The sequence below is a fragment of the Pogona vitticeps genome, chromosome 3, assembly GCF_051106095.1.
Source record: "Pogona vitticeps strain Pit_001003342236 chromosome 3, PviZW2.1, whole genome shotgun sequence".
Taxonomy (NCBI): Eukaryota; Metazoa; Chordata; class Lepidosauria; order Squamata; family Agamidae; genus Pogona; species Pogona vitticeps.
The window spans coordinates 124269695-124282744 of record NC_135785.1 but is presented as its reverse complement, the minus strand read 5'-3'; the positions used below and the strand labels follow the sequence as shown (position 1 = coordinate 124282744).

At 41.6% G+C, this 13050-nt stretch overlaps 2 protein-coding genes across 8 annotated transcripts in view; one reads left to right on the top strand and one right to left on the bottom strand.

The window, feature by feature from the left end:
- The window catches only part of ELF1 (E74 like ETS transcription factor 1), a 121615-nt gene extending 117489 nt beyond the window's left edge, over window positions 1-4126 (bottom strand). The window contains exon 1 of one of the 4 annotated variants that reach the window (XM_078390716.1): window positions 4109-4126. The gene's annotated coding sequence lies outside the window, so the exon portion shown is untranslated. Of the gene's footprint in view, window positions 1-3471; window positions 3660-4108 lie in introns of those variants that run through there. The other 3 variants (XM_078390717.1, XM_078390722.1, XM_020804262.3) reach the window with 3 other exon arrangements.
- Window positions 3742-13050, top strand: part of WBP4 (WW domain binding protein 4) — a 36573-nt gene continuing 27264 nt past the window's right edge. Inside the window, exons 1-6 of one of the 4 annotated variants that reach the window (XM_020804269.3) lie at window positions 3742-3882; window positions 7450-7522; window positions 10550-10612; window positions 10815-10938; window positions 11881-12051; window positions 12313-12368. In XM_020804269.3, coding sequence (XP_020659928.3) covers window positions 3881-3882; window positions 7450-7522; window positions 10550-10612; window positions 10815-10938; window positions 11881-12051; window positions 12313-12368 — 489 coding nt within the window. In that variant the 5' untranslated portion in view covers window positions 3742-3880. Of the gene's footprint in view, window positions 3907-4022; window positions 4203-7449; window positions 7523-10549; window positions 10613-10814; window positions 10939-11880; window positions 12052-12312; window positions 12369-13050 lie in introns of those variants that run through there. The other 3 variants (XM_078390723.1, XM_078390724.1, XM_078390725.1) reach the window with 3 other exon arrangements.

Genomic DNA, 13050 nt, shown 5'->3' with positions numbered 1-13050 from the left:
TTAATTAATTAATTAATTAATTAATTAATTAATTAAATAAATAAATAAATAAATAAATAAATAAATGATAGGAAGGCTCCATCGAGCTCGCGTCAGCGGCGGAATGGTGAGTGGACAGTCTGGCCCCATGGGGCCAGACCTTTGTTATTTCCACCTGTGGGGGATATTCGTATACAAATAGCCCCATCTCTAATTTCCTCCCTCCTTTTGACATTGCCTCTTCATGCTACAGATCTGGTAAAACAGCAACTAGGAATTTTCTTTGTTTTCATTTATAGCTGTGTTTACATGAAACATAAATACAACTAGCATTACAAGATTGAACATGTGTAAGCAGTGGATTCACATGATCCTCCTCTTTGATGCAGCTCCAAGTAGTTTAGGTTTTGCTGACGTTTTTAGCGAACATCAGTTACTATTCTATCTGAATAGAAACAAACTGTGGTTGATCATAACTATGGTTTACAAATAATAAGGCATCTTCAAAAAATGTTTTATGATGTCCTATTTTACAGCCATAATTAACATTAACCACAGTTTAGAGCTGAGTCAATATGCTACACTGCAGTCTAAAAAAGACAGAAGTTGCAGTTTCAGAATTGTTCCTCACAGTCAAGCCAGAGGAGGAGGAAATGTTATATAAGCCTGAAGCCTGAGGTCAGTACAAGTTTGACCCTGTAAATGGAAACTACAGTTTAGTATTATGAATAAATGCAGTTTCACAATGGTATATTTTGGTTTGTTTTTTCTTCTAACAAGAATAGATACTGATTGTTTATTAGATTATTTTCTGCTTCTGAAAAATTACTTTACAGTACTTAGCAAGTACACCTTCCAAAATGCCTGTTATGCTTGTTCCACTCTACATGTACACTTAGTGTCTTGCCTAAGGCTTCTCCTATGTTCATATCTCTCAGCTCTGTTCTGGAGTTCCTTGTATCCTCCCTGCCCTGCATCCAATCTCCTATAAAGGCCTGTGTTGCTTCTCCAATGGTGTTTAGTGAGCTATATCTTAAGCAGAGCCAGCCCCTTCCTAGCGATTCTGGGGCGGGAACATATCATCTCCACTGGAATATTGTGCATGTAGAAGATTCCCTAGTTCTACACCTAGCAGTTCAAAGTAGGGCTATCAAAGAGCTCCTCTCTCAAATCCTGGAGAGCAGTTACTAGTCAGTAAGTTAATGAACCAATAGACTGACTCATGATAAAGACATTTCCCATGTCCCTTTCCATATACATACAGTACAGTATCTCTTATTCTTTTATACACCATAAAGCATAACCCTTCTTTAATGTTTTAAAAAAACAGAAGTGTACAGGAAACATATACTAAATAAGGGACGTGGGAAACTGTAGCCTTCCTAAGGTTGATTAGCCATTTCCAATTTCCTCTTCTTTAACCAGCTTTGCTGCACCTGATGGGAACTGGAATCAATAATAATTGGACGCCATAGAGTACCTTGTCTAGTACCAAACCTGCCTTTTCTCACAAGTGTTATGTCTTCTCACACATTTCTTTGTTCATGGTTCATTTTTGGTTTTAGAGGCAAGAAGGGGGAGGGAGTGGCTGGAGCAAAAAGGTCCTGCATCCCTCTTCCACACTTGTCTTTTACAACCTAAAATAAGGAAACACCCAAAATTTACTCAAGTGGATACCTTGCATTTAGTTTGGCACAGAATACTAAAACAGGAGGAGCAATTTATTTTAAAATATGGTGCTGAGAGAAAGTCGGGCAGCATGATGGCAAGCCCTGAATAATATGTTACAATTTTAGATAGTTTTATTTTAAAAAACATATACACCATCGAACTTTTTAAAAAACTGATCACAGAACAATTAATAACAAAAGCCATAAAATATAATCAAAATAAAAATGGATAATTCTACATGGATAACTGAGTGGAACATGGGGCACCATTTTTGAATGCTCTTATTTATATATAAATAAATGCTTTTCAATGTAAGAAGAGAATGCAAGGCTGTCAAGGTAGACCCTCAAACACAGAATGCAAAGGTATCACGAAATGACCCTCAAACAGATATGTTATGGGCAGAGGGAGGGTTTACAGACAAGATGTTAGAAACACTACCAACATTGCAGACATGGTGCCTGCATGATTATAGTTTAAAACGGCATGAGAGAAATTATCTGTAGACATTAAAATTAAGGTTTGCGAAGTAATTATTAGGTTGCCTGAGGAGGTGTCCTGGAACTGCTGGGAACAGGAAGGGAAGAAATATTTGATTCTCCCTAAATTTTGTAAAATCAGCTGTTATGCAGAGCTGCCTCTCCCCAAAGCCAAGAAAAGAGACACAGAAATTGGACAGGGAGATGTTGCCCTTCCTTTTTTTATAATAATATGACCTGAGATTATCCAATTAAGTTGAATGTTTGGGGGAGGGGGGTTCAAGACAGAAAAAAGGAAATACTTTCTTCACACAACAATGCCTAGTTAGATTTAGGAACTTCCCACAGGTTTGTGCTGATGGCCTCCAACTCAGAGAACTTTAAAATACTGTAGATTTGACAAAACATGGAAGAGACAGCTTCCATGGTTCCAAGTCAGGACGTTGATACATTACTTTCAGTACCACAAGGCAGTACAGTATTGCCTCCAACAACCAGCTACTGAGGCATGTCAACAAGGGGAAAGCGGCTGCCCTCCAGGTCCCGCCGGTGGGTTTCCCCACAGACCGGTGCCTCACGACCCCGGGAGGAGACGGCTGAACTCCACGGGCCTCTCTCTTGTGGCCCAGCCGGGCTCCTCTGACTCGGCGCTGGGGAGTCCAAAGGGGGCTCCTCTCCCGCCCATCATCTGAAGGGGAACTTTCACCGCGGCTTTTCCCTCCACCTCCTGAGCGGCGTGAAGGCAGAGAGCAGGCCAAGCCTAACTGAGGCGGCGGGGGGGGGGGGCAGGGAGGCGAGAGGCTGGGGGGGGAGGAGGAGGGGAAGGAGAGAGGAGCCCAACAACAACGGTCCAGAAGGAATGAGGGAGAGAACGGCCCCGGGAGGAGGAGGGGGAGTGGGGGGGGTCGGGGTCGTGACAGCAGCGAGGGGGGTCGGAGGGGAAGAAGGAAGGTTTCTGAAGGGGAGGGAAGGAAATATAGGAGCGCAAAGGTTCCTCCCGCGGCCAGAGGGCGCCTCGGGTCTCGCTCGTCCCTGGGACGCCGGTGGGGCTGGCCAGGGTGGAGGTAAGCGAGGAGGACTCGGGGAAGAGCTTGCGAAAGACCCGGGGCTGCCAGGAGAGGCGGCAGGGGAAAAAAAAAGAATGACCAGCCCATGTTCAGGACGCGGAAGAAACACACACGAACCACCCGCCTGCCCTCGGCGACGAAGGAGGCAATTCCACCCACCCCCCCTGCTCGCTCGCCCGCCCGCGGTCCCGCCTGTGCCAGGCGACGGTCTTTGGAAGCCCGGAGAGGGGCTTCTTCAGAAACCGAAAATAACGCGCCGTGACTCCGCTCCTTACCAGAGGGAGTCCGCTGAAGCGGGACTTGAACCCGTGGCTGGTCGAGAGGCAGGGATACTTCCTGCCCCCCCCCCCGGCCGCCGCTCTTAGTTCTCACGCACAGCTGAACTTCACTCGCCCGAGTTGTTTCCCGGCCCAAGAGCGCTCGGGTTTCTTCCCCCCCTCCTTCCTCGTTCGCGCTCCTCTCCTCTCCTCGCGGGGCGGGGCGGCGGGGGAAGAGCCGCAAACGAAACCGCGCCTCGCGTTGGGCCTTCTCGGCTACCGTACCCTGCCCTCCCGTCCTGAGGTAGCGAAGGGGGCGCTGCCCTGCTTTGCCCGCCCTCCCTCCGGGTGGTTCGAAAGAAAGAGAGGCCCGGCGGGTCCGGAGTGAGAGAGTTTCAGGCGCGACGGCGGAAGGAGGAGGAGAGACATGTAAGTGCCCTGAGAGGAATACCGGCAAGTATTCAGGGGCGCGCGCGGTCCCCCCACCACGAAGCCGTTCCCTTTCCCCAGCACGCTTTCCCCCCCCCCGCCGCCGCCGGGAGGGGAAGAGGAGGGTGTCAGACCCTCTTGCGCCCGTCGAAGGGCTTTTTGCGCCGAATGACCGGGTCTCGGTTGTCTGGACCCCGGTAATCAGGGAGGTCCGTGATCCTCCTACCTCAGGCCCGGCGGGTGGTCAGTGTCCTCCCTTCCCACAGACGGACTTTATCCGCTTTCCGGGTCTGCCAGAGAGAGAGAGAACAGGGCCTGAGGTAAAGCTTTGTGTGTAGCTTGGAAGCCAGAAAAGAGGGCTTCGTAGCCAGAAAGAGGGGTCGCAGCGAAGGGTTGCGAGGAGGTGCAAGCCGAAGCCCACCCCCCTCCATCCGATAATGAAATAATTTATATAATTTATATGCCGCCCACACTACCCAAAGGTCTCTGGGCGGCGTTGGAGCCACGCAGAGGAGGAGAGGGGACACCGTGAAAGCCTCTCTTTTCCAGAGGTTACTAGTAGGAATCGGGGAGGTTTTTTAAAAAATCGAGTTTGCTTAGAAGGTAAAGTTAATGGTTTTTTGAAATGTTTTCGACCCAATGGATGCATGTCTGCCTGCACCATAGTCGTGCACTTATGATTTAACCCTAAAACCAGTGATAGGACACGAGATGCTTAGGAACAAATAGCTTCTCTCGTTGTTGCTATGTTTAAGCAGATTTAATTAATACTGTACTGAGATCAATTTCAGCAGCAACTCCGAATCCATAGAAAATAAATTATGAAACCTGTGTCTGTTAGCCATGCAGTATTAAATGGTAAGCAGTATGGTGTATAATTCAGGTTTGTCCGATATCCTGTAATAGAAAAATATTTAATTACCGTATTTTTCCGTTTACAAGATGACTCAAAGTATAAGATGAACCCCCTTTTTCTAACCCCGAATTTAAAAAAGCAGGGATCAAAGGGCTTCCTTTTTGCTAAGCCCCGTGCCTTAGCAAAAGGCAAGAAAAGCAGCTGTCAAAGTCACTGCCACTTTTCCTTGCCTTTTGAGAAGGCACGGAGCTTAGCGAAAAGGAAGAGAGAAACAGCTCCCCTTCCTTTTTGCTAAGCCCCCCCCCCATGCCTTCGCAAAAGGCAGCGGTAAAGAGTTGCCTTCCATATATAAAACAACCCTCAGTTTTTTCTCAAATTATTTAAGGAAAAATTGTTGTTTTATACATGGAAAAATATGGTGTACAGTGGTGCCCTGCTAGACAATTACCTCACAAAAAGGTTTATTCGCTAGATGATGAGTTTTTGCGATCGCTATAGTGCTTCGCAAAACGGTGTTTCCTGTGAGCGATTTTTGCTGGACGATGTTTCGGTCCGTGCTTCACAAGACGGGGTGAGGTTTTTTTGGACCGTTTTTTGCAAGACGACGATTTTGACAGCTGAGTCTGCACTTCGCAAAACGGGTGGTTTTGGGACCGTTTTTTGCAGGACAATTTTGACAAAACGGTTTTCCTATGGGCAATTTTTGCAAAACGACGACGATTTTTCCCCATTGGAACGCATTAAATGGATTTCAGTGCATTCCAATGGGGAACTGCATTTCACAAGACGATGTTTTCACAAAACAGTGATTTTTGCAGAACGAATTAACATCATCTTGCGGGGCACCGCTGTATATTTTTTAAAAGAATAGTTTGTCTTCATTTTAATTTCTGTGGTGCCTGTTTTCATACACCCACAACAGTGGTCCTGATACGACCAGATAGGCGGGATATAAATAAAATTAAATTAAAAAAAAATACTTTCCGTTTAAAGTTTCATGGGTTCCCACCAAATCTAGGGGAAATAGATAGCTGGCAGATTTCTATAAAATGTTTAATACCTACAAAGTAATAAATTTTGTTCCAATATGAGTGGTTACAAAAACAACTGTAAGTCACAAGAAATTGTTTTAAGGTGTCAAATGTTAATTCAGCAGTTCTGAACCAGGGTTGGTAACTTGGATGGGTTTGAGGCAGGAATTTTCTGTCATTGGAACTTCGATGAACTACAAGGACTGCAAAAATGATCTGGAGGTGACAGGAAATCCATCTCCACTTTTTTTTTTGCAAGCCACCTTGGGACCTTTTAAGGGAAAAGGTGGGGTAAAGATATTTTAAATAATTAAATAAATAAAGATAGGCACTTTTTGACATTCAGCTATGGAACACCTAGCCTCTTAATAGTATTGCTCTTGGCTTCCCTGACACATGGAAATCCCCTTACAATCCAGTGAGAAAGGGGGATCTCTGTGAATTGAGTACCTTGCTGCAGAACTAGAGCTAGGGAGTTTGATTTCCCAATGTGTCTCCCAGGAGAAAAGCAAGCCTGAGTAGTCTTGAGCAAGTTGCACAGTCTCAGGATGCTCCCAAATGAAGGGAATGATTTTTGTATATCCAAAAAACCCTGAGAAGGGTTACCATAAGTTGGAATTGACTTTATGGCATATATGTACTTATTAAGAATTTGTCACCTTGGGCTATTTCCTTAGATGCATTATGCCAACTAAAAGTCTTAGTCTTTAAGGTTCCATAGGAGTCTGTATCTTCAGATTAGATCATCTGGAAAGTTAATCCTGTTTATTTTAATGGGTTTACTGTAGGTAGGGCTAACACTGAATTTAGTACTTAATTTGTATCACTTCAGATTTAGAATGATTCAGGCAAAGTGAACACTTTTTGGTATTAATTATGTAATAATTATGACAGCCATCTGTTGTGATTAATGAGAAACTTTACTATTTCTTATATGCTAGTCTTTTCGCTCCTCCAAATGCATTTCAATATACATCATTCTCTCTAAATAGTTTTAGAATACTGTTGTTCAATGTAGCATTCTGGATATTCAATCACTTCAAATCCTTGTTCAGTTATGAAGTTTTCTGGGGTCACCTGGGACATCAGTGTTTTTCAGCATTGGATTTATAATGGTGATAAAGAACTTGTTTATATATGTCATTGGTAAAGTCCATCAAAAGTGGTGTAATAAAATGATACTGTAAGTCTAAAAAGGTAAAGGGTCCCCTTGACAATTTGTCCAGTCATGTCCAACTCTAGGTGGCGGTGCTCATCTCTGTTTCCAACCCATAGAGCTAACGTGTCTCCGCAGACAATCCTCCGTGGTCACGTGGCCAGCGTGACTAGACACGGAATGCCATTTACCTTCCCACCGAGGTGGTACCTATTTATCTACTCACATTTTTGCATTTTGCATGCTTTCAAACCACTAGGTTGGTGGGAGCTGGGACAAGCGACAGGGGCTCACTCCGTCACGTGGATTTGATCTTACGACCACAGCTTTGATATGCTTTGAGTGCAGCAATGTTGCACAAAACAAAAGAGTTATTTTTTTTCTTTGTACAGTTGGGTGAGAGGAAAACATTTGGTACATTACTCCATGGGAGGGCTAGGTTTTAGTGTAAGTTATTGGTCTTACAAAACTGCATCTTCTTTCCAAACGTACATACCTGCTTTTTTCCAATTCCTCTTTTCTAGGGCCGACTACTGGAAATCTCAACCCAAGAAATTCTGTGATTACTGCAAGTGCTGGATAGCAGATAACAAGCCTGTATGATAATCTACGTAATCTACTCTTAATTTGAATTACAATAATTTTGAGTTATATAAGTTTACATTACTGTACACCACCAGTGCATCAATGCAGCCTTGCAACAGAATATAACAAAGAGTGGTCATGTTCCCACTTCTTCAGTCTCTGCTTGCATGGAGACAAGGAACAAAATCCATACCCACCATCTATACTGCACTGCATTGTACCACACTGGCATCTAGCATTTTGACACCTTGACTTTTCCTATATCACAGACCAGTGGCCAAGTCTTACAGAACTCAAGGTGTATCTGGCATGCAGAGTTCCTGTTGTGTGGAGGCTGTCCAGGAGCTGTCAACACTATCCCAGTAGCAGATGGCACTGGCTGGAAAGAGTTAATCTGGCCGCTCCAGTCAGTCACAATAACATTAATTGTAGCAGCACATCATGCCCCTGTGCAGTACCAGTATCTCACTGGGTGGGGGGAAGGGAGCTCTCCACAATATTTGCTTTTCTTTCCTACAATCTTTATTGGCTCTTTGCTTTTTTGATATTCTTATTTTTAAACCTTATTGTCAGGCGCCAGGAATTCACACACCCAAAGTGTTCTTAACTTTTATCTGTTTTCTCCAGCTTTTAAAAGGCATATATTCAGGGCTACGTCAGAGAAACTTGAAAGTTGGTGGGCAGTAGTCAAAGTGAAACAAAGCAAAGATTTTTAGCTATCAGGACGCAATACTCTAGTTTGCTACATTGCTCTTGCCTTTTCCCACAATTAGCCAAATTGAAATATGTTCTGCAAAGTAAACTAATGTCTGCTTATTTGCTTAATTTCTAGTGAGATATTATGGTTTGGTGAAAAACACAAGAATTCTGGCAAGAAAAATATAGAAAAAAACTTTATTCAAATATCTTTGATTGCTGCAAAATGATTTGTCCAGAGCTTATGTCTTTTTAGTCTCTCTAAACATTTCCTTAAGGAAACTTGGGCAGTCCAATCCGATCCTTCTGCTTCTGTATATTCTGTTCTGCATCTCTGTACTACTTAGTGCGATTTTCTTTGCATGTGTTCTTCTGGCATGCTCATTAACTACATTACTAAATTTAAAAGATTCAGTTTCTTCCAGCCCTAGCTGCTCTCCTTGTGCTTGGATCACCCTAAAAGTGGGTAAAGTTTTGGGGCAAGATTTGTTAAAAAAGCATTTAACGTTTTAACTTAACATGGTACACATGTAGCAGTTTGGTAAATTGGTCAGTTGTATCATCCAATCATGTCTTCATCTGACTGGAAACAAAACTGTTGCTTCATAAAAAAAATCTGGATTTACCAGTAGGACTAAGTGTAACAAGCACAACTTGTATAGCTTTTCCACATACTTCCTTGGATATGCTGCTTCAGGGCCAATAATTGGGTTTAGTATAGATTAATGTGCACTGCACTCATCCATGAAACCTAGATCACTTTCAGTTTAATAAAAATGTACTTAATATTGTTTGCCAATTATTTATTACTTCAGCAGGAGGTATTAATACATAGTATTAAATAGAACAGGTGTAATTGGTTTTGATAGCGTACCAATTTTAATCACTTTAGTTACATCTGATCTACGAAGAGTAGATGTACACTTTGATATTACATTTAATCTTTCTGATTATTCAATTATAGTTACAAGGTACAATATTGTTCAGATTTTTATACATTTTTTATTCCTTGGTATTTAGCATATTATAATTGTGCTTTGAGTTGAAAATTAATTAATTTGTTTCTGTTTCATTGGACTAGTACTTAGAGGAAGAGATTTGATTTTATCAGTGCTTATATTTAATCTTGTTAAGCTACCAAAATAATTAGTAGCTGACATCATCTTATTAAGTCACACTGGAGTAGGGCCTTATTACACTAAACAATAGGATTTCATCTAATGTCTTCAAATACCACTGGCAGATCTTCCATAAGATTAACTGGAAAAAACCCACCTTGTCAGCATACAAATTGCTGAGGTGTTCACCACCTTCCATTCCATATCTTTTTATTTCCAGATTACCGCTTAATGTTTATACAAAGGGTTACAAAGAAATAATGTAAAGACTTGGGAACCACAAGCATTGCCGCTTAGTACAACAAGACAATAAAAGAGATGCAGAGTCCCACTTATTAACCCATAACATAGTTTGGAAGTATCGTACAACTTTTGGATGGCTTTTGACAAATACTTCCATATTGTGTTGTGTCCTTCAGGAGCTGTAAAAAGAAAGCCGCCTTCAAAGCAAGGAATGCTTTGTGGGCATTCAAAACATATATTCCAAATATCTGTCTCTGAAACATAGCTTGACAACTCATTTGGAGCAGATTGGTGTGGGCTAAATAAGGTCACTTAAGGTCAAGTAGGGATCCAGTATGCCATGTGGTACAATCATTGCATCCGCGTGGTACAAGATTTCAAGTGACCAATTGCCCCACCTCTCATAAGAAAGAAAAGTAAAGAAAAGAAATACCTCAATGTCCTCTCCTGCTTCCAGGAGGAAGCTTTCATTTTTCCCTTCTAAAAGGTACAGTGCATCAGCACTGCCCTAGCTGGCTTAAAATTTTTGCTTTTCCCTTTTGCATCACCATGAAGGAACAGAGGAAAGGGTGTTTTTTTAAAATATAATGTTACAATTTCCAAGTTATCGTTAAATGGTTAAGCTGTCTGTTTAAGCCACTCATGATATTAGGAAATTGAAACCAGCTTGGAAATTACAGCAGGAAGCTCCACTCTGGTTCTATCCCAGTGATCACACGCTCTGGAAATAAACCAAAATGGAGCAATCCTACTGGCATCTAACGTCTGATTGCCAACGAAAGGAGCCTTTTCCTTACAGTGGGTCATATGCCTCCATAGTAACTCTCTAATTCATCCTTTTTTATTGAACTCTAACTTCCTTATAGATATCATTACCCTTAACTGAACTGCATTATTTCAATGTTTACATTCTATTGAAAATAATTTCCTTCTGATTTGTGTTTCTGGGAATGTTAATTCTGCCTCTCTTCTTCTTTTAAAGAGCATTGACTTTCATGAAAGAGGGAAGAACCATAAAGAAAATGTTGCCAAGAAAATTAGTGAGGTAATGCAGATGTCATCTTATTTATTCTAAACATACTGGGAGGAATCCAGTAGTGGGTTATCACTAATTAAAACTGGCTCTGGAGGAGTAAGAAAATCTCTGGAGACATTTTGTGACAGTTTTAACCAAGAGAACATTGGATTTTGCTGATAAGTTTAAATTCTAATGTTATGGCACTTAGTCACTTGTTTTTCAATTGTAGATTAAAAAGAAAAGTTTGGAAAAGGCAAAAGAAGAGGAAAAAATGTCAAAGGAATTTGCTGCCATGGAGGAAGCGGCAATGAAAGCTTATCAGGAAGATTTGAAAAGGCTTGGTATTAAGGCAGGTAAGTGCAAGCCAAGCTCCTCCTTACTGTAGTGCAAGTGAGCATAGATTCTTTCTTCTCTCAATAGCAGTCCAAGAACACAATAAAGTAGAATACAGGCAAAAAGTGCCTATAAAATACAGAAAACCAGCTTGTTGGTGATTCGTGACATTATACACAGGCAGCATGTCTTAGCAGTTGGCAAAGAAGAGCATCAGTCAGTCCATAATAATATTGCATGATGCTGGCTGCGCTCAGTCTGTTACATCCTTTCACGCCAAAGATGCAATAATAGCTGTCCTTTCAGAAGAGGTGCATTAGACTAGCTTTCCTCAATATGATACCTATCAGATATTTTAGACCGAAACTCTCATCAGCAGGAGCCAGCCATTGTAATGGAAATTGTAGTAAAAACATCTGGAGGTTGCCAGATTTGGGAAAGCTACACTAAATAAGCACCAAGCAAAACATCTGAAAACAAGATGAAAATTAAATGAGCTGTTTCTTTTTAAAGTTGCTCAAGAATCTACAGGTAGACTATATTTTCAGTTGTTTTTATAGGAGATGAGCAGGGCAGTTGAGGACAGGACATTTTAAAGGTCGCTCGTTCATAGGGTTGCCAGAAGACAGAGGCAACGTGACTGCACATAACAGGAAATTGCAGGGTTTGCCTAACTTGGAAATAGGCTTGTTCATTTAGCGGCCAAACAAGTATTTGGTGCTTTAAAGCCCTGCCTCCTCCAGCAGGTGCCCACTCGGAGGCAGTGGTCTGGCTTCCCTTCCCTGCTTGCTCCAACCAAATGAGGTGGGGCTTTGAAGAGCTGAAACCTGTTTGGCCAATAAACGGATCAGCATTACCTGCCAAATTGATGGTTCATGCTCATCTCTACTTAGAATCATAACACCGGTTATGGAAGCTTAAAGGACTGAGTTTCTTAAAAGTCTGGAATCTTTATATTTCAGAATCTGTTGTTCAGAGTTCAGCACCAAAACAGCAGGAAGAAAGAAAAGAAAAGAAGAAGGAAAAAAGGAAAAAAGAAAGAGAGAACAGAGAAACATCAGCAGAAACAAATGAATGGGTGCGAGGATTTTCTCCAGAAGGCTACATGTATTACTATAACACTGTATCGGGAGGTAAATCTTTGGCAAGGAACATAAATTTGAGCATTCAGGTATCTGGGAATAAGTCTTCTTTCCAACTGTATTTGCCTTCAGAAGAAAATATGGACTTTTTTCTTTCTCACTTTTTAATCTACTATTGCTTGTTATAAGAGATTATATGTATTTATGTACATATCCGTGTGTGAATATATGTGCATGCTATTTGAATGTTAATATTTTTTTCAAAATGTAATAAATTTGAAATGTGCTCTCTTTTTTCTTTTTATTATGAAGAATCACAGTGGGAGAAACCTGAAGGGTTTCAGGATGAGCCTGCAGAATCCAAAATGGTAACTGAATGTATAGAAACAAGTCTTTTTTGTGTCTTTCTGATATAGTACATTTCTGGTAATATACTCTCCCGTGGGGGGTTGTCCACTGAAAGCCCTTTGGATTCTTACCTGCTTCACTTACCATTCCAGAGACTCATAATCTTCATTTGCCCTTATTCTTTGAACTGAGCCAGTAACTGCTAGTCACCCCTCCCAATATTTATTTTGAGGGTGAACACATTAGAGAAGGGTTCCTGCAGTTTTAAAAGCCATGCTGAGATGGCTCAGGAGTTGCCAGATTTCTTGGTTTTCAGCACTGACTCTCCTTCTGTTGAGTTCCATAGGAGAAATGTATAAGCTGCAATAAAAAGAGTATTAGTCTTATGATATCTTATGTGCAGATCAGTAGAAATAGAAGAATAATACATCTTCAGTGGTAAATGCCCATATTAAACATCCAAAGGCATAGTTCTTCACTGGCAGTTCTTCATATCATCAGGTTTAATTTTGCTTATTGTAATCTACCTCATCATTGGTGTAATGCCACAGATTTTTCAGTCCCACTTCATTGGAAAATTTACAACTTTCCAGTATAAAATAGTCTGGCTCTTAAGTGTCCTTTGCTCCCATGTCCATTATGTAAGCTGTTTTAGGAACCCACTTTATAATTGCAGTTTGAGATAAGAATCCAGGAGCAATT